At 45.2% G+C, this 27959-nt stretch overlaps 1 protein-coding gene across 1 annotated transcript in view; it reads right to left on the minus strand.

Annotated features, from left to right (window-relative positions):
- Positions 1-17805: 17805 nt before the first annotated feature.
- The window catches only part of PPP2CA (protein phosphatase 2 catalytic subunit alpha), a gene marked incomplete in the record, with an annotated part of 170984 nt that continues 160830 nt past the window's right edge, over positions 17806-27959 (minus strand). Inside the window, 1 exon segment of the mRNA XM_077473915.1 lies at positions 17806-18577. Within this exon segment, the coding sequence (XP_077330041.1) occupies positions 18505-18577 (73 nt within the window).

A 27959-nucleotide genomic window follows, 5' to 3' on the forward strand; every position in this document is an offset into this window, starting at 1 on the left:
ACTGTAATATAAAGAAATAACATGTATCATACTGAAACTCTGTCTTTTAGACAAGGATGTAACATTACCTCTTACAATGGGGGAGGGGAATGATTAACTGACTCTAAATTACAGCCATATGTGAAATGTACATAGAACTACTTCCCATGAAATGCATATGAAGCTTCAAAAACTTTTACATACATGTATGCAAACATACATACACATATATACATATATATATATATATATATATATATATATATACACACACACACATACACATACATATATTTATTTCACTTTATCCATATCTAGAATATATAATGATATACATAAGCAAGTCCATCATTCTCAAAAGACCCAAACCATTTATAAGTTTTAATATTCTAACACTGGTGAAGAAAGCATGTTTTCTTTTATATTTTATTAAGTCTATTTAAGTTGGTTTTCCTCTCTTCTTTTCAAGAATGAGTATTTATGTCTTTGTTTTGTAAATACAACTGGCAGCAGTTTTTTTTTTTTAAATAAAAACCTCCACCTATATAGCTAGCTATATTGCTCTTTTTAAAAAGAGCTTGCAGTCAGTTGTAGGAGATTGTGTGTGCTGTCTGCGTGCCCTGACCGCAGTATACACCGTTATATCCACCTATATAGCTAGCTATATTGCTCTTTTTTAATAGAGCTTGCAGTCAGTTGTAGGAGATTGTGCGTGCTTGTCTGCGTGCCCTGACTGCAGTATACACTGCTATATCCTATCCTGGAGCTACACTTTAAAAATGTACCAGTTGAAAATTACAAACAGATTCTACTTAACACAACAAACCTACACAGTCCCTGTCTTGTTTGCACCGCCTGTATACTGCTGTTCTGAGTATATAGGGCCTGGGTACGGGGTTCCCCTTAATATCTGTACAAGACCCAAAGGGGCTGGTAATGGGCAGGGGGGCTATCCATGCCATTTTTCTCAATGATTTCCATCCATATTGCCAGAACCAGATATAACATTAAAACCGCAAGCAGTTTTAAATGACGTTATTTCCGTTAAATGTAATTTTGTGCAGGGACTGTTCTAAACACGGGAAACACGTGGCACTTCACAGGCATACTATAGACACCCCCCAGTCACAATATTTAAAGGAATATTTCACTTTTTTTCACTTTAATCGTCATTAAAATCAGTGCTCCCGCCAAAACGGCCATTTTTAAAAACATTTTAGGCATTGACCCATGTCCCCTGGGGCAGGAGCCAGGTCCCCAAACCCTTTTTAGGACAGTATCTTGCATATTAGCCATTAAAATTAGCACTTTTTATTTTGAACGTTCGAGTCCCATAGACTTCAATGGGGTTCTAACGTTCATACGAATTTGCGGTCCGTTCGAAAGTTCTGATGCGAACCGGGGGGTGTTCAGCTCATCCCTAGTGCTCAGGACCCTCTTATTGAGGTGCAGGAGGCTGGGGATCAGGTAGCTCTTCCCAAATATTTGGAAGATACTTAATTATCCTCTTCTGAGGATCCTAATATGGAAAGAGTAGCATCACAAGACAGTATTTAGAGAAGATCTGGATAAGTACATCCCAAAGACCTCTAATGGGAAAAGCTCTCTTTTACCAGTAAAGAAGAAGTTCAAATATTTGTCCTTTAATCGTGCTGCCTCTCCTGTGTCAGGGGCATCAGCCTCGACGGCCTCAACCTTCAGGTTCAAGGGGAAGTCCCCAAGGGCAGCACCAGGGTCAGAAGAAATCTTGGGGCAGAAAGCCCACAAAGCAGAATGCTAAAGCCTCCTCATGGGTGGGGGGAAGGCTCCTGCAATTCTCAAGATCTGGCAGGAACAATGTCAAGAGAGATGGGTAGCTTCTGCAGTTTTTTTTATCTCGGTTATGACTAGAGTTCGAGAGTTTCTGTCTCCTCGTTTTTTTTCTAAGGGAAAATGTTCCCAAGTATCCAGAGAAAAAGAAGTCTCATTCTGGTTTCTGGATCATCTATTATCCCACTCGGTGATATCAGAGGTTCCCCTTAGTGGAACAAGGCATAGGGTTTGGTTCAAATCTTTTAGGGTTCCAGAACCAAACGGAGAGGTAAGACCCATTCTAGATCTCAAAGATCTGAATCGGGTGTCCATCCTGCAAGGAGGGGAGTTTTTTTGCTTTAATCAATATCAATAATGCATATCTCCATGTGCCAAACTTTTCTGCTCACCAGAAATGTCTGCACTTTGAAATATAAAATCATAATTTCAGTTGTGGCCCTGCCATTTGGTTTAGCCACAGCACCACGGGTGTTATGAAAGATTCTGGCACCTTCTTTATCCAGATTAATGGCTCAAGGCATAACAGTCCTAGCCTATTTAGAAGATCTACCTTTAATAGATCATTCGGTCTCAGGTCTAAATCAGAGTCTGATCACAGATGTAACTACCTGGAATCTCTGGGTTGGATACTCAACCTAGGAAAATCCTCCTTAAAACCATCAACGAGATTACAGTACTTGGGGCTGGTTATAGATACCGTACAGATGAAAGTATTCTTACCCCAGACAAGAATCAGTTCCATTGTAGGACTAATTCAACTTATCAAAACAAAGAAAAATCCTTCCATTCGGCTGTGCATGTGATTGTTAGGGGAAATGGTGGCGTCCTTGGAGGCCGTCCCTTATGCGCAGTTTTCACTCAAAAACTGTTTCAAAACACCATCCTGTTGGTCTGGAATAAGATTCAGGCCTTGGTTTTTTCCAATACGCTTGGCTCCTGACGTAAGTCAGAGCCTAAATTGGTGGTTGTTATCCACCAAAAGGGAAAATCTTTTCTACCTGTATCTTGTAAAGTGTTAACAGATGCTAGCCTTCTAGGTTGGGGAGCAGCCCTGGAAGAATATTCTGTCCAGGGGAGATGGCCCAGGTTAGAGGACCTTGCTTATTAAGATTTTGGAAGATTTGGGCAGTGCGTCTGGCCCTAGAATCTGGGACTGTCAGACTACGGGACTGTCCTGTCAGGTTTCAGTCAGTCCGACAAGGCCATGGCGGTGGCTTACATCAATCACCAGGGGGGGGCACAAGAAGTCCTGCAGCCCAAAGAGATGAATAATGTTCTAGCTTGGGCACAACACAACATTCTATGCCCATCGTCAATTTTTCATTTCAGGAATAGGGAATTGGCAGGCGGAACTATTTGAGTCGCCAACAATTATTTCTGGGAGAATTGGTCTCTTCACTCCGACATCTTCCTAGCGATATGTCAGAGATGGGGAATTCCAGACATGGACCTATTCGTGTCCAGATTCAACAACAAAGTCGACAACTTTGTGTCGAGAACAAGGGGTCTGCTAGCAGGCAGAACAAGATGCATTAGTCTTCCCATGGGATCAGTTTTCACTGATATACGCATTTCCTCCAGTTCTGCTACTTCTGCACCTTCTCCGCAGGATTAAGCAGGAATGAAAGGTGGCGATTCTGGCGGCCCCAGTGGGTCCCTAAAGATTTACCTAGATCATAAAGATGACAGTAGCAATGCTTCGGACTCTGCCATTATAGCCAGACCTTTTCACACAAGGTCTGGTATTTCATCCTACCTTACGGATGAAAAATTTAAAAGGTTTGAGTGTTGAATTTCACTTTATAAAAGATCGTGGGTGATCTCCTTCGGTAGTGTCTACTTTTGATTAATGCCAGGAAGCCGGCATCCAGAATCACTTACTATAGAGTCTGGAAGGCATATGTTTCTTGATGTGGATCCAGGGGTTGGCACCCCAGGAAGTATGTCATAGGCAGGATCCCTGAATTCCTGCATATGGGATCTGTAATGAAGCTGGCCTTGACTTCTTGTCAGAAACCATGAATCAGACCGGGACAGAAGTACAATTAAATCACACTTGTTTATTAAATAAAAATAAAAAGGTAAATAGAAAAAGCGTAGTCAAAGCATAGCCAGAGTCCAGTAACCGGATCGAGTAGTCAGCCAGGCCAGAGTTCAATAACCAGATCTGGTAATCAGCCAGGCCAGAAGTCAGGGATCCAAGTAGAGCAACAGCAAGCAGGATAAGGAGACAGAAGGGATGTCAGCAAGCCAGTCTTTAAACAGAACCGCAGGAGATGGTTTCGTGTGTGTGTGTATAATATATATATATATATATATATATATACATATATATATATATATATACACACACACACACACACACACACACACACACACACACACACATACATATACAGTGCCTTGCGAAAGTTTTCAGCCCCCTTGAACTTTTCAACCTTTTGCCACATTTCAGGCTTCAAATATAAAGATATAAAATTTTTATTTTTTGTGAAGAATCACCAACAAGTGGGACACAATTGTGAAGTGGAACGAAATCTATTGGATTTTTGAAACTTTTTTAATAAAAAAATGAAAAGTGGGGCGTGCAAAATTATTCGGCCCCCTTGCATTAATACTTTGTAGAGCCACCTTTTGCTGCGATTACAGCTGCAAGTCGCTTGGGGTATGTCTGTATCAGTTTTGCACATCGAGACTGAAATTCTTGCCCATTCTTCCTTGCAAAACAGCTTGAGCTCAGTGAGGTTGGATGAAGAGCGTTTGTGAACAGCAGTTTTCAGCTCTTTCCACAGATTCTCGATTGGATTCAGGTCTGGACTTTGACCTGGCCATTCTAACACCTGGATGCGTTTATTTGTGAACCATTCCTTTGTAGATTTTGCTGTATGTTTGGGATCATTGTCTTGTTGGAAGATAAATCTCCGTCCCAGTTTCAGGTCTTTTGCAGACTCCAACAGGTTTTCATCCAGAATGGTCCTGTATTTGGCTGCATCCATCTTCCCCTCAATTTTAACCATCTTCCCTGTCTCTGCTGAAGAAAAGCAGGCCCAAACCATGATGCTGCCACCACCATGTTTGACAGTGGGGATGGTGTGTTGAGGGTGATGAGCTGTGTTGCTTTTACGCCAAACATATCGTTTTGCATTGTGGGCAAAAAGACCAAGTTAGACTTACCGGTAACTTGTTTTCCAGAAGTCTTTCAGGACAGCACCTGAGAGATAGCGACTCCTCCCTCCTCGTTAGGAAACACCTTCTTCCTCCAGACTTTAAAGGGAGGCACCTCCCTACCACACCTCAGTTGTAGAAGAGAACCTCCGGCCCCGGCTGGAACACAAACATATACGTTAGTCACAGCGTAGCATAATACAATACCATAGGGCGGGATATTGCTGTCCTGAAAGACTTCTGGAAAACAAGTTACCGGTAAGTCTAACTTGGTCTTTCCCAAGGCGTCTTTCAGGACAGCACCTGAGAGGATAACCGAGACTTACCCCTTAGGGTGGGACAACAGCTTGCAGGACCTTTCTGCCAAATGCCTGATCGCTGGCCGAAGTGAGGTCCAGTCTATAATGTTTCACAAATGTGTGAAAACTCGACCATGTCGCCGCCTTGCAGATCTGCTCAGGGGTGGCACCAGCTCTCTCTGCCCATGTAGATGCCAGAGCCCTGGTTGAGTGTGCACAAATTCCTGCTGGAGGGGATAATCCTGCCTGGGAATATGCCTCCGAGATAGATAATTTCAGCCATCTAGCTAAAGTAACTTTAGAAGCTTGGAAACCCTTTTTTCTTCCCGAGAAAAGTACAAACAGTGAATCTGAACGTCTGAAGGACTCCGTCCTTTCTAGATAACTCATGAGAGTCCTCCTGACGTCCAACGTATGGAAAAGAGTCTCCTTATCTCCTTTGGGGTTAACGCAAAAGGTTGGAAGTACTATGTCCTGTAAACGGTTCTGAACTGAAGCTACCTTCGGTAAGAATTTTGCATCTGTTCTAAGAATAACTGTCAGGAAAAATGGATAGATACGGTTCTTTAACTGACAGAGCATTTAGCTCACTGATCCTGCGTGCAGAGACAATGGCAATCAGAAAAACGGTCTTTAATGTGAGCAACCTAAGGGGCGCCTCCTCAAGGGGCTCAAAAGGGACCCCTTGTTAGAGACTGTAGGACTACCGACAAATCCCATCTAGGAAAAACTTTAATAGGTGCTGGCCTAGACCTTTTAAGGGCTCTAAAGAATCTGATCACCAGCGGATCTGAGGCCACAGATCTTTCTAAGAACACTGTCAGAGCTGCTACCTGCACTTTCAGGGTACTAACTGCTAGTCCCTTGTCTGCCCCTGTAACCCTTTTCCTACTTGCCAAAAGGGTAGAGATCAAACGGCTGGAAAACCCCTTGCTCCTAAGGAGCTGCCTTTCAGAAACCAGGCCGTGAGGTCCAAGCTGGCCAATCCTGGATGGTTTACTGGGCCCTGCAACAACAGATCGTGCCTGAGGGGCAGATGCCAACAAGGCTTGATTGCCAGACCTAGAACTGTCGAAAACCAGGCCCTCTTTGGCCAAAAGGGCGTGATTAGAATAACTGGCACCTTTTCCTTCTGAATTTTTCTTAAAATTAACGGGATTAACTGAAATGGGGGAAAAGCGTAGCAAAGACGGAATTCCCATGGATAAGCTAGCGCATCTGTGCCCAGTGAGCCATCGCGACTGTCCAGGGAAAAGAACTGGGGAACCTGGGCGTTCTCCCTTGAGGCGAACAGGTCCACCTCTGGTAGCCCCCATTTCCCGGCAATCATTGCGAATACCTCCGGGTTTAGAGACCATTCCGCTTCCCGAATAGCGTTTCTGCTTAGGAAGTCCGCTAACCTGTTTAGATCCCCTTTTAGGTGGACTGCTGATAGAGATAAATGTTTTTCTGCCCACCGAAGGATCTCCATGGCCAGTACTTGAAGCGACCTGCTTCTTGTACCCCCCTGCCTGTTTAAATAAGCCACCGCCGTGGCATTGTCTGTTAGGCCCTGAACGTGATGTGACTGAAGCTCCTGAACAAACAATTCCAGAGCCAAGGCAATCGCCTTGAGCTCCCTCCAGTTTGAGGACCTTACTGCCTCCTCTTTGGCCCAGGATCCCTGAGTTAAACGTGTTCCTAGATGGGCTCCCCACCCCCAGGAACTGGCGTCTGTTGTTAGTCTTTTCTCGACTGGAAAAGCCCAGACTAACCCTTCTGATAAGACATCCTGTCTTTTCCACCACCATAGGGGCCTTTTTACCTGGGTTGACACTCTTGCCTCTGCCTCTAGGGATGCCACTGTATGATCCCAAGATTTTAGAAGAAAAGCCTGCAGACACCTGAAATGCATTCTTGCCCACTGGACTGCCGGCATTGTTGAGGTTAGAACCCCCAAAGCTGACATAACCTGCCTTACTGTCAGATTTTGGCTGGTCTGCAGTAAAGACACTGCACCGGAAATCCTGTCCTTTTTGTCTAAGGTAAGGAAGATTTTTTGATCCACCGAATCTCCTAGGATGGGTTTAGGGACGACTTTTGGAGGTTCAAAATCCACCCCAAAGCCTCCAGATGGCTGCGAGCTTTTCCTAGATTGATCTGCAATTCCTCGCTGGATGGGGTGAAAAACAGATCGTCTAAATAAGGAATAACTGCGATTCCCTGAAGTCGCAGCGGAGCTAAAGCTTCTGCCATTACTTTGGTAAAAATTCGGGGAGATGACGACAGACCGAAGGGTAAGGCCCTGAACTGGAGATGATGAACCACACCCCCCAACCTCACCGCCAGCCTGAGGAACTTCTGAGACTGGGGAGAGATCGGAACATGTAGGTATGCATCCTTTAAATCCACTGACGCCATAAATCATCCTGGCGTCAACAGATTCCTGACTGAAAAAATTGAGTCCATCTTGAACCTTCTGTACCTGATGGACTCGTTTAACGGTTTTAGGTTGAGAATCAACCAAAATTTTCCTGTTGGTTTTTTTACTAGGAAAACATGGGAATAAAACTGCTGTTCTTGCAGGGGCACCTGTACCACTACACCCTGCTGCATCAGTTCCTCTAGAGAGGACTTCATGGCCAGGGCCCTTACCGAGTCTTGCGGGGTGTTTGTAATCAGGAACCTTTTTGGGGGGTTGTTGGCAAACTCGAGTGTGTAACCCTGCGCGAGAGTGGTCAGAATAAACTGATTTGAAGTTATCCCTGACCACTGCGGAAGAAATTCTTGTAGTCTTCCGCCCACCCGCAGAGACGAGTCATTGAGATTTCTCGGCCTGTGTAGGAGGACGGAAGAGAATTCCGCCTCTACCTTTCGGCTTCGGGGTGGACCAATTTTTCCTTCTCCCCTGCAATTTGCTGTCCTGATCCTGAGTTTTTTTGAGGTCGAAAAAGACGTTTTGGTACCTGTTTTTTCTTTTTGACCGGGAAGGATCTCTTTTTATCGGCTGTCCTGTCCAGAAGGTCAGGGCCGAAGAGAAGGTCCCCTGAAAAGGGTAACCCACACAGCTTGTTCTTTGATGCTGAGTCACCGGGCCAGGTTTTATGCCATAAGGCTCTTCTTGCAGCATTAGTTAGAGCTGCTGACCTGGCTGACATCTTAATTGCCTCAGCTGAGGCATCTGCAATATAAGCAACTGCCGCAGTCAGGGTAGGAAAAGAATCTAAGATTTCCTGTTTGGGGGAATCTGCAGCTATATGTGACTAACTGGTTAATCCAGAATTCTAAATTTCTGGCTACACATGTCGCCATTGCTGGTTTTAAATTGCTCATAACTGATCGCCATGATCTCTTGAGCAAAAGATCCATGCGTTTGTCCATCGGATCCCTCAAAACTCCCATGTCTTCAAAGGACAGATCCGTGGACCTTGAGACCTGGGAGAAGGCGACATCCAATCTGGGCACCTTGTTCCACACTGCTGCAGGGTCCTCCTCAAAAGGAAAACGCCTTTTGTGGGCTTTGGAGAAAAAGGGCTTTTTCTCAGGATCCTGCCATTCTTTCCTAATGGCCTTAGAGATGACCGGATGAACTGGGAACGTTCGGCCCTTAGGCTCATCCAACCCAGCATACATGCGGTCATGGAGTGATAATTCCTTTCTCTCCTCACTTAAGCCAAGCGTAGCATGAATGGCTTTAAGGAGCCCATCAACCTCTTCAAGGGACAGTTTGAATTTAGAGGGGGCTAACTCAGACTCCTCCAACTCCTCTTCCGAATCTTTAACGGAAAGAGCAGTGGACTGCTTTTCCCTATCTGAAGGGTCTTCAGGCAGAGATTCCAACACCGGGATAGAGAAAGACCCCTGGGAAGACTCTGAAGTGGAAGGCTGACTAGCAGCCGGGTTTACTAGTGAGTCACGAAAATTCTGAATCGTGGCAGATAGCTCCTTCTTTACAGAGGCAACCAGATCCTCGCATACAGAGGCTGATTCCTCTTTAACTAAAGAAGTAATGCAGGCACTGCACAGGGTTTTCTTCCAATTTTCTCCCAGCTTGGCCCTGCAAGAAGGACATCTCTTCTTTGGGTCAGAGCTCTTAGCCTATGAAGAAAAAGACAAAAAAGGGAAAAAAAACAGGGAACCCTTAGTGAGACCCAGTCTCAGCCTTGATAGGGATCACCACACAGGTGCACTGAGAAGAAACCAGTCAGCTTCTAGTGCCCAGACAGGCCCCTTGCCACCAGGGGGGAAAGAAAAAAAGAGAGAGACCAAAAGCCAGGAAATAGGAGAAAAAAGGCAGACTTTAACCGCTGCCTCCTACCTGGGCTTTGCTGGTGCCTGTCCCCACCGCTGCAGACGCTGAATCTTCCATAACAGGTGTGCAGAATTCCACTTGTGGCTACGGAGTCCCACGGCCTCCGGACTCCCATAATGCATCTGCACCGGACCGGAAGCGGAAATAGGCACCAGCTCCTGTCCTCCCTCCTCCCCCCTGCGTCCACGCCGGAAACGTTTCAGCCGACCCAGTGACCCGCTCTGTCACTTCCGCGACCGCCGAAAAAAAAACATGGCGGTGGCACATGCGTGCCGCCGCGCCTACGGACGTGCAGGCCACCGAATCTTCGGCTCTCTCCGAGCACCAAGAGGGGAAGAGGAGCCCGCTTGCTACCGCTGCCGAGGCCTGGGTAGGTCGGGAGGACAGCGGGTCCCTTAAGGAGGAAAAAAAGGGAAGGAAGCCTTGTCCCTCAGGAACACCCAAGAGAACTGACTCCCTCCCAAAAGATGTTTCCTCCGGGCCGGAGGAAACACAATAACTGAGGTGTGGTAGGGAGGTGCCTCCCTTTAAAGTCTGGAGGAAGAAGGTGTTTCCTAACGAGGAGGGAGGAGTCGCTATCTCTCAGGTGCTGTCCTGAAAGACGCCTTGGGAAAGTTCGATTTTGGTTTCATCTGACCAGAGCACCTTCTTCCACATGTTTGGTGTGTCTCCCAGGTGGCTTGTGGCAAACTTTAGATGAGACTTTTTATGGATATCTTTGAGAAATGGCTTTCTTCTTGCCACTCTTCCATAAAGGCCAGATTTGTGCAGTGTACGACTGATTGTTGTCCTATGGACAGACTCTCCCACCTCAGCTGTAGTTCTCTGCAGTTCATCCAGAGTGATCATGGGCCTCTTGGCTGCATCTCTGATCAGTCTTCTCCTTGTCTGAGCTGAAAGTTTAGAGGGACGGCCAGGTCTTGGTAGATTTCCAGTGATCAGATACTCCTTCCATTTCAAAATGATCGCTTTCACAGTGCTCCTTGGGATGTTTAAAGCTTGGGAAATCTTATTGTATCCAAATCTGGCTTTAAACTTCTCCACAACAGTATTACGGACCTGCCTGGTGTGTTCCTTGGTCTTCATGATGCTCTCTGCGCTTTCAACAGAACCCTGAGACTATCACAGAGCAGGTGCATTTATACAGAGACTTGATTACACACAGGTGGATTCTATTTATCACCATCAGTCATTTAGGACAACATTGGATCATTCAGAGATCCTCGCTGAACTTCTGGAGTGAGTTTGCTGCACTGAAAGTAAAAAGGGGCCGAATAATTTTGCACGCACCACTTTTCCGTTTTTTTATTTGCTAAAAAAGTTTAAAATATCCAATAGATTTCGTTCCACTTCACAATTGTGTCCCACTTGTTGGCGATTCTTCACAAAAAATAAATTTTTTATATCTTTATGCTTGAAGCCTGAAATGTGGCAAAAAGGTTGAAAAGTTCAAGGGGGGCGAATACTGACAGACTCCATGGCAGCCGTGTGGGTTTAGTCCCGCCTCCATTACCCTATAGGACGATACTCTCATAAATATTTACTCCCTGCCAGAGGCCGTGTTCTTTTATCCTCCTCCAAAGGACCTAGCATGTGTCTTTTTACCCTGAAGACTTGCGTTTTCTCCTGCGATGCGGACCGGCCGAGCGACTTGGAGTCGCATGTTTCCAATAAGCTCTAGCTACTAGCAGAGTATGGAAGGGGTATATGGAAGAGGCGCTGAAGAGGTGTATTCCTGATCACTGACAGGTTAAACCGCATTCTGGTCATTAGCCTAGCTACTAGCAGGTGACTATCGCGCCCCCCCCCCCCCCCAAGAAGTCCGTCATGTATATTGGTGGCTTACCTTTGGCTGGTGACCGTGTGCGGGAGTGGTGAGTTGTGATGTCTGTCCATGGCAGCCGTTCTCCGTTTGTCCTGTGTTTTTGCCTGTGCCACTGTGTGGGGATCTGGGGATACACCATTTGTATGGTGTGTCTGGCTAACAGGGTGGCTGGTTTCCTTGCGTTCCAGCCGCCGAGCTACTTCCTCACTCGCCGAACGGTCATACTGTGCATGCGCGAGGCCGGCGTGAGAACGAGGCTTGGTTCGCGCATGCGCACTAGCATTGTGATGGCGCAATTGATGACGTCATTAAGGCGGCAATTTTAAAAGGGGAAAACAGCTTACAAGCCTCTGGGATGCTTGTAAATCCTACAGTGCCATTCCTGAGTGTCCAATTCCTTCAGCAAAAGGTATGAGTCTATGGGGAAAAGGCATACTACTTGTTTTTTCCTAGCTGTTCACTGTATTTAATTGGGGTGGTTTCTATTTCAGCCCTGATGGACCCTTCCAGAATTCTGGATTCGTCACCGCCTGCTAGTGGCCAGCCCTATTGTAGCAGGTATTTGGTTGGAGGGATTCCCTTGAATTACCTGCTTGGGGGGGCAGGGGGATAGTGGAACATCAGTGTATGTTCCGCTAACACAGTTTTTTTTCCTTTTCAGCCCCTCTAGGTCTATCCAACACCCGAGTTCTCACAGAGGAAGTGATTCGTCAAAATCCCATCGCCGGCAGTCCTCTTCCAGATCCAGATGCCACGGTTCTCCTGCGAGAACTAGTCACCGTAGCCGGGAACCATCCCGTCCTTCCACGGCTTGCTCCAGTCATGCAGCAGAAGGATTATGTTGGGGATGTAGGACACATGGCCCTGCAGACAAGTCCCTTTGTGATGCCTGCTATGTTAAAGCAACTGGTGAAAGGAGTGACTCCAACCAGCAACTGAAATCTCTGGTTGAAAAGATGGTCAAGGACAGTCTAAAGAAGTTGGAGGCCCCCCATTTGTCTCCCGTAGAGTCTCCAGGGAGGGATGTTCAGGCTCAGGACACTTGGGATTCCTCTTTGCCTAGCCATCCGTCCGCTGTCCTCTCAGATAGTAAATCTGAGGAAGATGAGGCTGGTTACGGTTTTGATTTTTCTCTGCTCCCTCCTTTGGTCAAAGCCATCAAGGAAACGTTGAATTGGTAAGAGCCTGTAACAGCTCCGGCAAAACAGATTTTTTTTTTTAAGCAACTGAAGGAGCGTATTAGCTTCCCTTTTCTTTCAAAATTGGGGGAAGTGATCACGGATGAGTGGGGTAAAGTAGAGAAGAATTCTCTCCTGTCCAAAATTCAGAGGCTTTACCCTTTCAAGGAGGAAGAAGTTAAGCAATTGGAATCTTCCCCTCTGGTGGATGCGGCAGTAATGAGATTGGTCAGACATGTGACCCTTCCTCTGGAGGATAGTCTCTTTCAAGGACGCTCTGGATAGGAGGATAGATTATGACGTGAAGCCGATCTATCTTATGGCAGGCATGGCCTGTAAACCAGCCTTGGCCGCCTTGTCTAGAGCAATGGAAGTCTGGTCTGATAATGATGAGACATTTAGAAAAATCTCGGAAGATCTTGCCAAGAGTTCACCCATCCAGGAACTGAGGCTGGCTTCTGCTTTCTTGGGAGAGGCCTCGATTGACATTATTCAGCTGGTGGCTTGAGTTACGCTTTCCTCCTTGACTGCCAAGCGTGCCCTGTGGCTCCATCCTTGGCTAGCCGATCCTGCTTCAAAGCAAGTCTGGTGCCGAATCCCCTTTGACGGTTCGTCTCTTTTCGGCAATAAACTGGATAGTGTGATAACTCGGGCCACTGGGGGCAAGTCGGGGTTTCTTCCCCAAGACAGAAGTCTGCAGAGCCAAAGAAGATTGTTTCCAAGGAATCAGAATCAAGACCGTGCCAGGGAGGCATGCAGTTAAAGGCCTGGACAGGAATTTTCCAGATCTTGGAGGTCCAGACAAACGTCTCTCAGGAAGACTGCGAAGAGCGGTTCGACGGGGGAGAAGGAACCAACCAAGTGCTTTTGAGATCGGGCCCACCCAGACGGTCCAGGTAGGAGCTCGTTTGGTCCATTTTCGGCACGTCTGGGCGGCCTCGATCCAGGATTTTTGGACCATCAAGACGGTCTCTTCTGGACACACTTGGCCATTCAGGAGTGTCCGCAAGCTCAAGTGTGTTCCCACGTCCATTCCGGTGTCAGAAGAGAAAAGGCAAATACTTTCAGCCCACATAAAATCTTTGTTGGATCAAGGCGCCGCTATTCCCGTTCCAGTCGACCAACGCGGCATGGGAATGTATTCCCCTCTTTTCTTGGTCCAGAAGAAGAACGGTGCATGGAGAACCATAATAGACCTGACGCATCTAAATCGCTTCATAAAAAAGGAGAGGTTCAAGATGGAGACCCTGTCCACAATCCAACAGTCAGTGCAGTCAGGGGACTGGCTTGTCTTAATAGATCTCAGCCGCCTATTTTCACGTCCCGGTGGCAACAGAGTTCCAACAATTTCTTTGGGTCTCCATAGGCCAGCTTCACTTGCAATTTACATGCCTTCCCTTCGGTCTGTCAACTTCTCCACGTACATTCTCGAAGGTCCTGCTGGCAGTCGTGGCATTAAGAATCAAAAAAATCCAGATTCATCACTACCTGGACGATCTTCTCCTTCTGGCTCAGGACAGAGATGGTCTCTTGGAACACAGGGATCAGACCATTTCAACCCTCAAGGAATTCGAGTGGCTCCTGAATCTGGAAAAGAGCCAGTTAGTGCCTGCGCAGTCTCATGTTCCTCGGAGCACTTTGACACCAGTGAGATGTACCATCTCTCTGCCCGAAGAGAAGCTTGCAATAGTTCGGGACAGGGTTCGCCTGGCTCTCTTCTCACCTCAGCGCACTTCATTGTCTAAGGATCATAGGCACCATGGTGTTCACTATACCGTTGGTGAAGGGGGCACAATAGAGGATGCACCCCTTTCAGATGGGTTTCCTTTACCAGTGGTCGGGAGAGAAAATCCAGTCCATCTGTATCACTCAGGTCATGAGGGGTTCCCTCTGGTGGCTTCGTCGGGAGAACCTACTAAATTGCCAGTCCATTCTTCCAATCAAGTGGATCGCAGTAATGTCAGATGCCAGAAATAGAGGTTGGGGGCGCACTGTCTGACGGAGGTGGCTCAGGGCATTTGGGACTTCCCCTCTCGGTGAATAGTGTCAAATGTTCTAGAGTTACGTGCAGCCTTTCTAGCATTACTGGCCTTTCCGCATCCAATAGTGGGAACAGCTGTAGTCTTCAGGCTGGACAATACGACAGCGGCAGCCTATAAGGAAGCAAGAGGGCACCAGAAGTCGATCTCTGCTACTGGAAGTGGAACCGATCATGCGTTGGCCTAGAAGAATCTGGCCAACTTAATGGCAGCCTATGTGCCTGGAGTTCTCAATGTCCAAGCGGACTTTCTCTCACGAGTCCACTTGGACAACGAGTGGGCTCTTCACAAGGATGTTTTCAAGTGGATATTAACCTTGGGGATTTCTCCAGAGGTGGATCTCTTTGCCTCCCGATACAACAGGAAGCCAACAAAGTTCTATTCGAGGTTCATGGATCTGCGAGCCTATGGGATAGACGCTCTAACAGTACAGTGGTGGTTCCACAAGGCATATGCCTTCCCTCCAATCCCAATCATCTTCCAGTTCCTGAGGAGACTCAGATGGGAAGAGGTGGAGATAATAGCCATAATTCCTCACTGGCCCAACAGGCCTTGGTTTCCTCTCCTATCCCTCCTCAGCTTTCATGATCCAGTTCCTCTTCCGTCCAGACGGGATATGCTCTCCCAAGACATGATTCTACACCCATGTCGAGCTCACCTACAGTTGAGGGCCTGGTTCTGGTGAGGGGAAGGTTGGAAGCACTAGGATGTCCCAAGGAAGCTATTCCCACTCTCTTAAGTGCTAGAAGACGGAGCACTAATAAAGGTTATGAACGGATTTGGTCTAAGTTTGCGTCCTATATGTCCTCCAGAACTAATTAATGCAGTTCAAGACGTTTTGAGTTTTCTGCAAACAGGCCTGGACTTGCCCCTGTCGGTTAGTTCCCTTAGGGTACAAGTGTCTATCTCCGCATTCACAATAGTGTCATGGGCCGAACATGCCCTAATTCAACAATTCTTTAAAGGAGCAGTGAGACAGACCCCAGAGGAAACTCAGGTTCCCCAAATGTGACCTGCCACTAGTTTTGGACTTTTTTTCCCATCTTGATAAATCTCCATCAGAGAGCTCACCATGAAAACTGCCTTTTTGGTGGCTGTCACCTCGGCGAAGAGGGTATCGGAAAATCAGGTTCTAGGAGCCAAAGAACCTTTCTTAACCTTTTTCCCGGACAGGGTGGTCCTGGTTCCAATGTTGGGGTCAAACCCTAAGGTCACCTTGATTTTTCATGAGAATCAGGAGATCTCACTCCCCACCTTCAGGTGCACTGGATCCTCAGATGTTCATCCTCTCGATGTTGGTGGCTCCTTAAAGCAACACCTGGAAGTTACTGCTCCATTTCGTCAGTGGGATTATCTGTTCGTTCTGTTCTATGGGAAGAACAAGGGCTTCTGTGCATCAGTTAGATCAATTGCTGCATGGATAGTTCAAGCAATTCAGCGGGCATATAGAGAGAAGGGCTTGGCTCCTCCTCAGGCGGTAACGGCACATTCAACCAGAAGTCTGTTTACCTCATTGGCGGCCTCGTGCCATGTTGCGCCTGATGTTATCTGCAGGGCAACATCTTGGTCGTCAATCCACACTTTCATGAATCATTGTGTTGAGCCGGCGGCTCTGTCTTCAGTTGACTTTGGTGTTAAAGTTTTGTCGGTTGACAGTGTCAAATAAATCTTTGCTTATTCAGCATTTTCTCCCATCCGGGTGTGTTTGGAGAGTTATTTCCCACACGTTGGCTGCCATGGAGTCTGTCAGGAAAACTGAAATTTTTGGTCAAAATACTTACCGTAATTTTCCTTTCCTGATGGACTCCATGCCAGCAGGAGTTCCCCCCCAAATGGCTGGAGTAGGATAGTTACCGAACACAGCCTCTGGCAGGGAGCAAAGATTTTTGGGAATATCGTCCTATAGGGTAATGGAGGCGGGACTAAACCCACATGTTGGCTGCCATGGAGTCCATCAAGAAAGGAATATTACGGTAAGTATTCTGACAAAAAATTTTCAGATTATAATATATATATAATTAATCTGAAATTTTTTTGTCAGAATACTTACCGTAATAGTCCTTATAGAGAAAAATCATGGGGGAAAATGGCCGCTGGCCATGCTTCCTGCAGAGACTCACAGAAAATGGCCGACAAGTAACTGTACACAGTGAATGAACACAGATAATGGTACAGCACATACAGAGCCCACAAACACCAGCCGAGAGATTAGACAGCCCAGGGACACAGACAGTCAGCCCCCAGAGGACCCCTGGCTCGGGTACACACAACGCTCAACAGCCCAGTCAGGCAGCATCCCCCACGGAGGGGGGTAAAATAGGGACAGGGATAGAAAGGGAGGAGAAGGACCCCCTAATCGACCTCCCAGGGAATGCCCAGCTGCTCTGTCCCAGTAGCAGTACGGGGTGGCTGCTGGCCACGGCACACTGACAGACATTTGTAGTCTGGTCATGTGTGCCCCAGAGCATTGCGCTCATCGGCCGCCCCTGGAGCCTGAGGGGCATGTCGTGGCCGACCCAGCCCGTAGCTAGGGTCTGTACACGCTCGATGGCCAGGCTGGGGAGACTACAAGGCTCTATATTATCCAGCCTGTCACCCAGCTGGCTGTTGATAGCATATCACAGGATCTTAAGATCTTGTGCAAAAAGGCAAACAAAAAAATTCCTCAGGACCGATGGTCTCAGCCGGGAGCCTAGGTCCTTCTTCACTGAGCTGCAGGAAGCAGGCTGAGGGGTTATTACCAGAGGAATTGCCCCTTGGGCGGAACTTTACAGTTCTGTGTGTTTCACATGGTTTACTTGTTATGCCTAGTCCTCTCCTACAGTCAAGATTACTGGAGCTGTGTCCATCAATGAACGAAAAAAATAAAAAAAACTATTACAGATCAATTGCACTGGGGTATGTGTGCCCTCTGCCCACAGGTCAGGTTTTTGCCTTTTTTGGAGGTGGAAGATTTCTCTTCATTCAATTTTCCTCCTGTTCCAGTGACAAAAGTGAAACTTTCCATGTCTCGCCACATTTTGTCAATGCTACTCAAGAAAAAAGCACCCCCCCAGCAGTAAAAACCTGACAGTTACCACACCTTTGCCCAATTTACCGAACAAAAATCGTAGCTGACTAATGTACATGGACACATTAAGCATCTAGCCTTTTTTTGATTCACGCTTCTAAAACAAACAAAAAAAAAAAAAAAAAGAAGAAGTTTCACATCTCCAAGTACTTTGTTCACAAGTTTATTATGAAAAAATCCATTGCTGCATTTGGACTGCAACATTTACAGAAAATGTTCTGGTCAAAACTAACATTAAACAATGTATAAGAAACGAGAGGCAGAAAACAAAAAAACGGGAAGAAAAACAAACTGGGCATGGGTGAGAAATTAAAGATTGTATTCCCTGAAAATAAACATTTCTGTAATCACAAAAAGGAGCAATGTAGGCCTTAGTACTTATTCTCTGAAAAGGTCATTAAAATCCCTTTACAACTGTAGAGGCTGCAGGCCTCCAATCATGATACAGGGTTTCCCCAAACAGTTTCTACCCTTATCTACAATCATGCCGAGTAAAGCAAATTACTAAATGGAAAAGTTAAATTGTATGCACAAGGTGTTAATGTATACATCATAAGTTGTATTTTTTGCAGTCTGAGAAAGCAAAAATTACAAGTAGTACTATGCCAGGAAACTGGAAATTTCTCATTTTGACAAGGTTATTTCAGCATGCAATGAACAGTCTTTTCTAATATGGTCAGGGGCTGCCGAGACGAGAGGCATTGCTTTAGTATATGGCACATCTTTTGGTCCATCTGAAAACAGTACATGTTTGACAAATGCTCTGACTGAAACTTCAGATTCTCTTCTCGGCTCCGGAGGTCAATATCCTGCTTGTGGCAATACTGTACAAGTGTGAAATCCTCTTTAAAGAAAATAATCTGGGGTGCGACGGGTAACATGTGGTTCTCCTCTGCGTGGCGCTGGATCAAACTGCAAGCTAAAAATATAAAATGTACACACATTAGTACACAGTTACAACGTTTTACAATGGGGGTTATTTATGAAAGGCAAAACCACTTTGCACTACAAGTGCACTTGGAAGCGCAGTCGCTGTAGATACGAGGGGGGACATGCAAGGGAAAAAAAGCCATTTAAGCTTGCACATGATTGGACAAAATAAAAAAATAAAAATAATCAGCAAAGACTCCTCAGTTCTACAGCAACTACACTTCCAAGTGCACTTGAGTGCAAAGTGGATTTGCCTTTGGTAAATAACCCCCAATGTGTTACAATAGAAATGGGGGGGGGGGGGGTATGGGAAAAAATAAATAAAAAAAGCACAACCCCAGTTATTATATCTATTTATAACCAGTTAAATTTTGTGCATTAGGAATGCATCCAGTTCTCATGTTACAAAAAGGAATCCGGTTGAGCATTATCCAATCCAGGGGCCAATATACCTTCCTGATCCCCTGAGAGCCAATTGGATATTACCTGGATCAAGTTTACCTATAAATGTTAGTATCCAGTTATGTAACGAATCCAGGCCTTTTTAAAGCAAAAGCTGGTTCTGGCCAGCTCAGTAGTCTATTCCACATTTGCACAGTTCTTTAGGAAGAGGATTCCGCATTTGTTACTTAAAGTGGACGTAAACCCATTGATTTAAACAGTTAAAAAAAATATATATATACATGTCCGGAATGCTAACTGCACATTGGCTGAGAGCACAGCCAAACTATCAAACCATCCAATGGCTGGTGTCATAACGAATCACATGTGCATCACCATAGCAGTTGAAGATTAAACCGAGGCAAAGATGGCAGCTTCCTTGGCTGAAAACGATAGGGCAGTTTACTTACACTTTAACTACTTAAGGACCGCCTCCTGTACATATGTCAGTACTTTGAAGAGGGATATCTCGGTAACGGCGGCAACTGCTGCCACAACCGAGATATCCCTCTTTACAGGAGGCGGTCCTGTTTACGATAATGGTGGTGTCCGTGGTGGGTTAGCTGCGAGATACTTTTATCGGCAGGAGAGGTGCCACCCCCCCGCCGCTCTCCAGAGCCGGTAGCAGCGGAGGCGATTGGGTCCTTCTTGCTGCTGGGTATTGAGACGAGTGAGGCCAAGATGGCCTCCACTCGTCTATACCATAGGAGGGCAGAAGCAACACCAAAATGTCACTTCCACCCATACCTCTTAAATGCAATAAAAAATTAAAATAAAAGTAATTTAAAAAATGTTTTACCTTTTAAGTCCAAATATGAGATCTGAGGACTTTGACCCCAGATCACGTCATGCTTTCTTCTATTACAAGGGATGTTTACATTCCTTGTAATAGGAACAAAAGTGATTTTTTTTTAAACCGTGTAAAGATAAATAAATAAAATCAAGTAAAAGAAAAATATTTTTTTTTTTTCTAATTCCATGAGCGGGTGCAATGTTGAAGCATGACATGTTGGGTATCAATTTACTCGGCGTAACATCTTTCACAATATAAATAAATAGGCAAATTTTACTGTTTTTTTTTTATTCAAAAAAGTGATTTTTTTCCCCCCCAAAAAAAAGTGCTTGCAAGACCGCTGCGCAAATACGGTGTGAAAAAAAAAAGTATTTCACTGATTGCCATTTTATTCTCTAGGGTGTTAGAATTTTTTTTTATAATATTATACACACACACACACACACACACACACACACACACACACACACACACACACACACACACACACACACACACACACACACACACACACACACACACACACACACACACACGTTTGGGGGTTCCAAGTAATTTTCTAGCAAAAAAAAAAAAAAAAAAAATAGGATTTTTAAAACAGCTTACCTGTAAAATTATTTTCTTTGATATACATCAGGGGACACAGCGCCATAGTAATAACTATGTGGGTTATATCGGACCATCAGGTGCTGGACACTGGCACACCCCTTAAGGCATGAACATCCCCCATATAACCCCTCCCATTACTGGGAGTCCTCAGTTTTGTAGCCAAGCAATCGGTGTATAAGGAGAAGGGAGGGACCTCTGTGTCCCCTGATGTACATCAAAGAAAAGGATTTTACAGGCAAGCCATTTTAAAAATCCTATTTTCTGTTCTTACATCAGGGGACACAGCACCATAGTAATAACTATGTGGGATGTCCTATAGCAATGTTAGCTGAAAAGGGGGGGGTGTGACAGAATCAAGGAAAACTTGAGGCCAGAGGACTCATACTGCAGCATATGCTGTGCCCAAAGGCAATCTCCTCGTGACCTTTAATATCGATTTGAGAAAAAAAAAAAAAATCGGCTAAACGTCTGAACCAAAGACCAATGTTGCGGTCTTACAGATCTGAGCCATAGAGGCCTGATGGCTAGAGGCACTAATCGCCCTGGATGAGTGTGCTCTTAATATGAGAAGGAAGAATTTTTTAAGCTGAAGCTTGATCACTTGACAAACCCATTTGGAAAATAGTGGATCTTGACACTGCCTGTCCATAGCTTGGACCCTCTGGCAGTACAAACAAATCCTGTGTTTTGCAAACCTGAGCAGTCGCCCTTAAATAGATTCTGATCGCTCTTACTACATCAAGAGACTGTAGTGCTTTTTCTCTTCCCCAGATTAAGGCTTCTGGGGAGAAAGGAAGAATAATATCTTGGTTTAAATGAAAACCTGTTACCACTTTTGGTAAGAGTTCAGGATCAGGACATCAAATCACCTCGTCCCTATACATGATAAAATATCTTACAAGACAGAGCTGTTAGTTCCAATATTCTTCTAGCAGCAGAAATGGCAAGCAAAAGCCTATCTTTCTTGTCAAAGAACCATGAGAATTTCTCGTTAAGGCTCAAACGGCTAATTTAACAAAGCCGACCAGACCAATCTTAAATCTTGAGGATTTAGAGGTGCCTTGATAAGGGGAATAAACAGTGTTACCCCCTGAATAAGCTACGCACCAAGAGTGGGAAGCAAGAGGCCATAGGAAAAGACATCAACATCGTCCTGGATCTGGCTCTTAATAAAAGTCAAGGCCAGCTTCATTTCAGATCCCATATGCAGGAATCCTGCCTATTGACATACCTCCTGGGGTGCCAACCCCTGGATCCATACCAAGGAACCTATGCCTTCCAGATTCCATAGTGAGGGATTCTGGAAGCTGGCTTCCTGGCATTAGTCAAAGTAGACACTACTTTTATAGAGTGGGATTTAACAGTCAAACCTGTTAAACTCCTTGTCCGTAAAGTAGGATGAAATATCAGACCCTGTGCAAGAAGGTCTGGCTATAATAGAGTCCAAAGGACTTCAATTGCCCTCCTTATGATCGCGATAACTTCAGATCTTCTGGGACCCGCTGGGGCCACCAGAATCACTGCCTTCTGTTCCTGCTTAATCCTGCGGAGAAGGCGCTGAAGTAGCAGATCTGGAGGAAATGCATAGATCAGTGAGAACTGATCCCCTGGGAAGACTAATGCGTCTATTCTGCCTGCTAGCGGACACCTTGTTTGACAAAGTTGTCGACCTTACTAATGAATGTGGACGAGAATAGGTCCATGTCCGGAGTACCCCATCTGACATATTGCTAGGAAGATGCCGGGGTGAAGAGATTCTCCCGGAAATAATTGTTGGCGTCTCACGTAGTACGCCTGAAATATTAAAATTGCCGGTAGGCAAGGAGTGTTGTGTTCTGCCAAAGCTAGCACATTATTCACCCTTTTTTCTCTCTTTTTAAATGTATTTATTTTTTGATGCAAGCCACCACCGTGGCTCTGGTCAGACTGAATCCTGTCAGGACAGTCCTGTAATCTGACTGTCAAGATTCTATGGCCAGATGTACTGCCTGAAACTTCCAAAGTTAGACAAGGTCCTCTAACCTGGACCATCTCCCCTGGACAGAATCTTCTTCCAGGGCTGCTCTCCAGCCTAGAAGTCTGGCATCTGTGAACACCTTGCCGGATAAAGATTTTCCCTCCTGCTGGATAACAATCACCAATTTAGGCTCTGACCTATGTCGGGAGCCAAGCGTATTGGAAACAAACAAGGCCTGAATCCTTTTTATTCCAGACCAACAGGATGGTGTCTTGAAGCAGGCTTTGAATAAAACTGTGTGTAAGGGATGGCCGTGAAGGAGACCACCATTTCCCCTAAAAATCTCCTGCAGCAAAAAAAAAAAAAAACAAAAAAAAAAAAGGAATTTTCCTTCCTGATAAGTTGAATTAGTCCTACAAAGGAACGGATTCATGTCTGGGGTAAGAATACCTTCTTCTGTAGGTTATCTATAACCAGCCCCCTGCCCCCCCCTCTAACCTCCTTGATGGTTTTAAGGAGAATCTTCCTAGGCTGAGAATCCAACCTAGAGATTTCAGATATCTACAGCTGAGATCAGAATCTGGTTTTAGACACGAGACTGAATGATCTATTCAAAGTAGATCTTCCAATAGGCTCGGACCGCTATGCCTTGAGCCTTTAACCTGGCTAAAGGAGGTGCCAGAATACATAATATATATATATTATATATATATATACACACATATATATATATATATATATATATATATATATATATATATATATATATATATACACACACACATATACACACACATATACATATATATATACACACACACACACACACACACACACACACACACACACACACACACACACACACACACACACATATATATATATATATATATATATACATAAAAAAAAAACAGATTACTGGTAAGCGGGAAACTTTGGCACATTGAGATATGCAACTCCCCTCCGTGCAGGATGGAAATAGCTGATCGAATTATGAAAGAATTGAATGTTTAAGTGCCGATCCAGATCTCCGAGATCTAGAATGGGTATTACATCTCTGCTTAGCTCTGGGACTTAAAAGGTTTGAGCCAGAGGGGGTCGATGTGGGGGCTGGCGCAGGACGTGAGGTTGCTGGGCGTGCCTGAGGGGAGGGGCTGACCTGCGCTGCAAGGCGGCGTGCGCGAGGGGAGCTGGAGATGGGTGCCGCATCCGAGGAAGTGTGTGGCTCCGTACGGAACGAACGCGAGCTCCCCCCCGCCATAACACGCCGCTCGCGCCGCATCCCTTGCCCCACTCGCTTCACTGCCAGACACTGACCAGCCGAACAGAGCGCCGCTGACCGGCGGACACTCGGATCCTCCTATACCCCCTCTCCATACCAACAGAAGCTTGGACGGAACCCTGGAAGACACACAGGAACATCAAGACAACATGGGCACATATAGCAAAGGACGGTATTGTACCCACTAGAGTGAAAAAATTGTAACTGCTAGTCGTTTGCATAGTGTATGCTGAGCCTGGTGTACTGTTACTGTTATCTTAGTTTAGCAAGATAAATGCTATAAGTTGTCAGGGTTGTGCCCCAAAGGGGAGAGTCGGGTAACCCCCCCCCTTTTTTGCTAAAGGACTCGCATGTACAGATAGGCTTGTGTGAAAGGACATTTACTTGCAGATGAGCTTCCTATCTATAAGCTAAGAGTCAAGCTAAATGTGATATACCTTGAAACAACTCTATATAATCCTGCTCACCAGGCAAAGCTTGAATAGCTAACGGTCTGCAGCGTTTTTTCTTTTCCCTCTCTACCCGTGAGTTTTTTTTTTTTTTTCCCTATAAAACCTATGGGTACAATCATGTGAAGGTTCACAGCGAAGGGGAGATCAGGATTAATACGGACAAATTAAATGTGACAGAACCCGGGGAGTCCTGCTGTCAATGACTTTCTCACAGGCTTGTATTTCAGCTATAAAAGTGTGGTATAACTTAAACGCATAGTACTTTGCAGAAATCCTCGGATTACGTGGCAATATAAGAAAAATTATTGTGGCGCGGTTGTCATAAATTTTCAGGTGTATCTAGTAATAATTTAGTATTGATCCGGCCTAAGCAAGTAAAGCAAAAATAGCTACCCGGCCTCAGTCCTGATAAACCTATACGCATATGCATAGATCTTTCTCAGAGTGAATGAGAAGTCAGGACTATTACTGGCAAGTCATTTGGATATATCTTGGTCAGCTATAACAAATGAATAGAGATATCCTTTCCTCTGTTTTTTTTTTTTCTCTCAGGTTTTTTTTTCTTCTTTTCGCCCCAAGAGTTCCACACATATGCTGTAGGCCCTGAAATACATGCCCGATTTTGTGATAATGCTAATATCGGGTGCATCATATGTTGGGTCAGCTAAGTAGTTCCCTTACACAAAGGTGAAGGGTGCCTCTATAGTTACGATAATAAAAGCTTTCTCAGATCACTATCAATAGAGAGAGCGGGAGCGTAAGGGGTCTCAATACACAGGAGCCTTGTGCTTTGCAAACCTGACTCTAATTGAAGAAAAGTAATGGAGCAGTCTTATTAGACTAATTATAGCCGCAAATCCTCACTTACATGTTTCTATACTTAATCACAAATTGAGCACCATTGCGCTAAAACTACGGGCAGAATAATAATAAAGGTGAGAAGCAAAAGAAGAAGTGAAGAGGAGAGGGGGGAAAGGAGAAGAAGGAAGTAATAAATAAGAAGGAGGTAAATGACCGCATAAGATATCTTGAGTAAATCAGCTAATAAAGCCACTAAAAGCGGAACTTCGCGGACCTCTAAAGGGAAGGGTCTAGATACTACTATCCAACAATATCTAACGCAAGGAGGAAGTCCCAAACCTACAGGTACTGGCAAGAAACAGCACCTTGACCAAGAGCAGAAAAAAGGTCTAGGTAAACATAAGGAAGACACTACCTCGCTTCTGAGAGAAGATATTGGGACAGAGAGCGATATGGATAACAGCAAAGCGGATGAGTCAAGGGTAATAGATCTTCCCCCTACTAAAGGAGAAATGCGGGAGATGCTCCTGAGTCTTGAAAATGCAATCAAGGTGGATATCCGCGGGCTCCAAGAGGATCTCGGTAGCCTGCTAGAGAGAATAGAGGCTACGGAGAACTGCATTGAACAACAATCCCAGGAAATAAGTAAAATAAAGGAGCAAGTAGAAACAACGAGACGTGAGCAGAGGGAGATATGGTATAAATTGGAAGATCATGAGAATCAAAGCAGAAGAAAAAAACCTACGGATTCGTTCCGTCTTGGAGGAAAAGGGAGAAGACTTAAGGAAGATATTCGAAAGCATAGTCTGAGTGCTGTGGAAACGGGAGAGAAAGTCCTCCAAAAATCGATAGGATTCATAGGATAGGCAAAATACGCCAACCGGCCACAGAGAGACCCAGAGACATTATTGTAAGATTTACCTACTTCGAGGAAAAGGCAATACTCTGGAGGAAGCTCAGAGGGAAGACCACACCGCAATATAAGGGGCGCGAGATACAAATTTTCTCTGATCCATCATATGCGACTTTAGCGAGAAGGCGGCTCATGAAACCGCTGCTGGCAGAGATGAATGCGCGGAATGTAAAATACAGTTGGGGCTTCCCAGCATGTCTAATGGGTTTCAAAAATGGCCAAACTGCGAAGTTAAGATTCCCAGAAGATCTGGCAGATTTTTGTAAGAGATTAGATCTGCGCATCCCGGATCTCCAAGGCTGGTCAGGATAGAGGCCGGGACTATCTCAATTTAGAGGGACCACGTGATGGAACCCAGATAGAGAGGATTAGAAGGTATAGGAGGTAGGTGTGTGGCGGGGATGGTGAGAGGAAGACAAGGGATGTAGGCGATGTACCCTCTTATCTTGCCTAATTAGGATAGGAGAGAGGAGGTGCAGGTCAAGTAGCCCCAGACCCTCATAACAAGCCGTCTGGAGATGATATGGGCTTACACGACCATTTACCAAACAAGGGCCGAGTCTTGGCCATGGGGGGGGGGGGGGGGGAGGTGGGGGGGGTAAGGGAGGAGGTGGAGGGGTGAGGGAAGGGGGAAGGGGGGGGGGATGGTGGAAGGAAGTAAGAGGGATAGGGAGGGAAAGTAGATCATTAGAAAAATACAATGTTTACCCGAGTAGGAGAAGAAAGGTGATGGGGATTTAGGAAGTCATTAGCCAAATAAATGGTATAAATTTTTTAACATATAATGTAAAGGGTTTAAACACCCCAACCAAGAGGCATAAGATCTTGGCAGAGCTAAAACGATACGAGGCAGATGTGGTGGCTCTTCAGGAGACACACATCTCCCTGACATCAAACAGATTATATTCTAAGCACTTCCCTAATTGGTATTATAGCGACACAATATCCACAAGGAGTAGAGGGGTTGCGATAGGCTTCTCAAAAAAACGAAATTCCAGTTAGCGGATAGGATGAGCGATGTGGAAGGGAGATACCTGTTCCTGAGAGGTACACTAGATGAGATCGATTGTACTATAGTAAATATCTATGCTCCCAATGCTAATCCCATTGGGTTCTTAAAAACGATATTAACCAAGTTAACTGAGTTTAAGAAGGGATACGTGATAATGCTAGGAGATATTAATTTTTGCCTCAATCCGGGATTAGATAGCACGTCCGGGTTACAGAAGATGAGAAACGATCAGCTAAGAAACATCCTGCAAAAATTATATACTAACCAGCTGGTAGATGCCTGGCGAGCTATGAATCCAAAGAGCCGAGATTACTCATTTTACTCCCCGGTACATGCGACATATTCCCGTATTGACTATATCTTTATAGACCATGGGCTATTAGATCAGGTGGTCGAAGCTAGTATAGGAGCAACTACCCTCTCAGACCACGCTCCGGTTAAGATCAAAATAAAGAATTTAAGCAATAAGATGAGATCCACGATATGGCGGATCAATGAAGATCTGCGATATAATGAAGAGGATAGAATTAGGATTGGTAAAGAAATAGAACAGTATTTTGCATTAAATGATATCCCGGAAACCCCAGGTCAAATAGTATGGGAGGCACATAAAGCCTATATAAGAGGAATATTGATCGCAGTAGGGTCCCAAAAAAAAAAAAAATGAGGGAAAGGGAAACTAAAAGATTAATGGAGGAAATTTATAACCTAGAACAAGAACATAAAAAAAGCCAGTCCCAAGGGGATAGAATATACAAAAAAGTAGTTAAAACCCGAGAGGCATTAAAGGATCATCTGGAACAAGAAACCAGGAGGGTCTTTTATGGTCGAGACCGTAAACGCTACCTCTGGGGGGATAAAACGGGTAAATATCTAGCCAAGATGGTACAAAAAGAAAAAAAGAAAAAATTTTATTGGCAAAATAAGGAATAAAAATGGTAATATGGCATACTCAACGAAAGCAATTGCAGAAGCTTTTAGGACATATTTTGAAGAGACCTACTCAGACAGCGAGCAGAAGGTACAGGGTGCGACGCGCGAAAAGAATATTGCAGCTTTCCTAAAAAAAATTAGATTACCCAAAATTAGTACGCTGGAAAAGGAGATTCTT

Source organism: Lithobates pipiens, unplaced genomic scaffold, assembly GCF_037356315.1.
Source record: "Lithobates pipiens isolate NorthernLeopardFrog02 unplaced genomic scaffold, aLitPip1_a1.2 Scaffold_8, whole genome shotgun sequence".
NCBI classification, from domain to species: domain Eukaryota; kingdom Metazoa; phylum Chordata; class Amphibia; order Anura; family Ranidae; genus Lithobates; species Lithobates pipiens.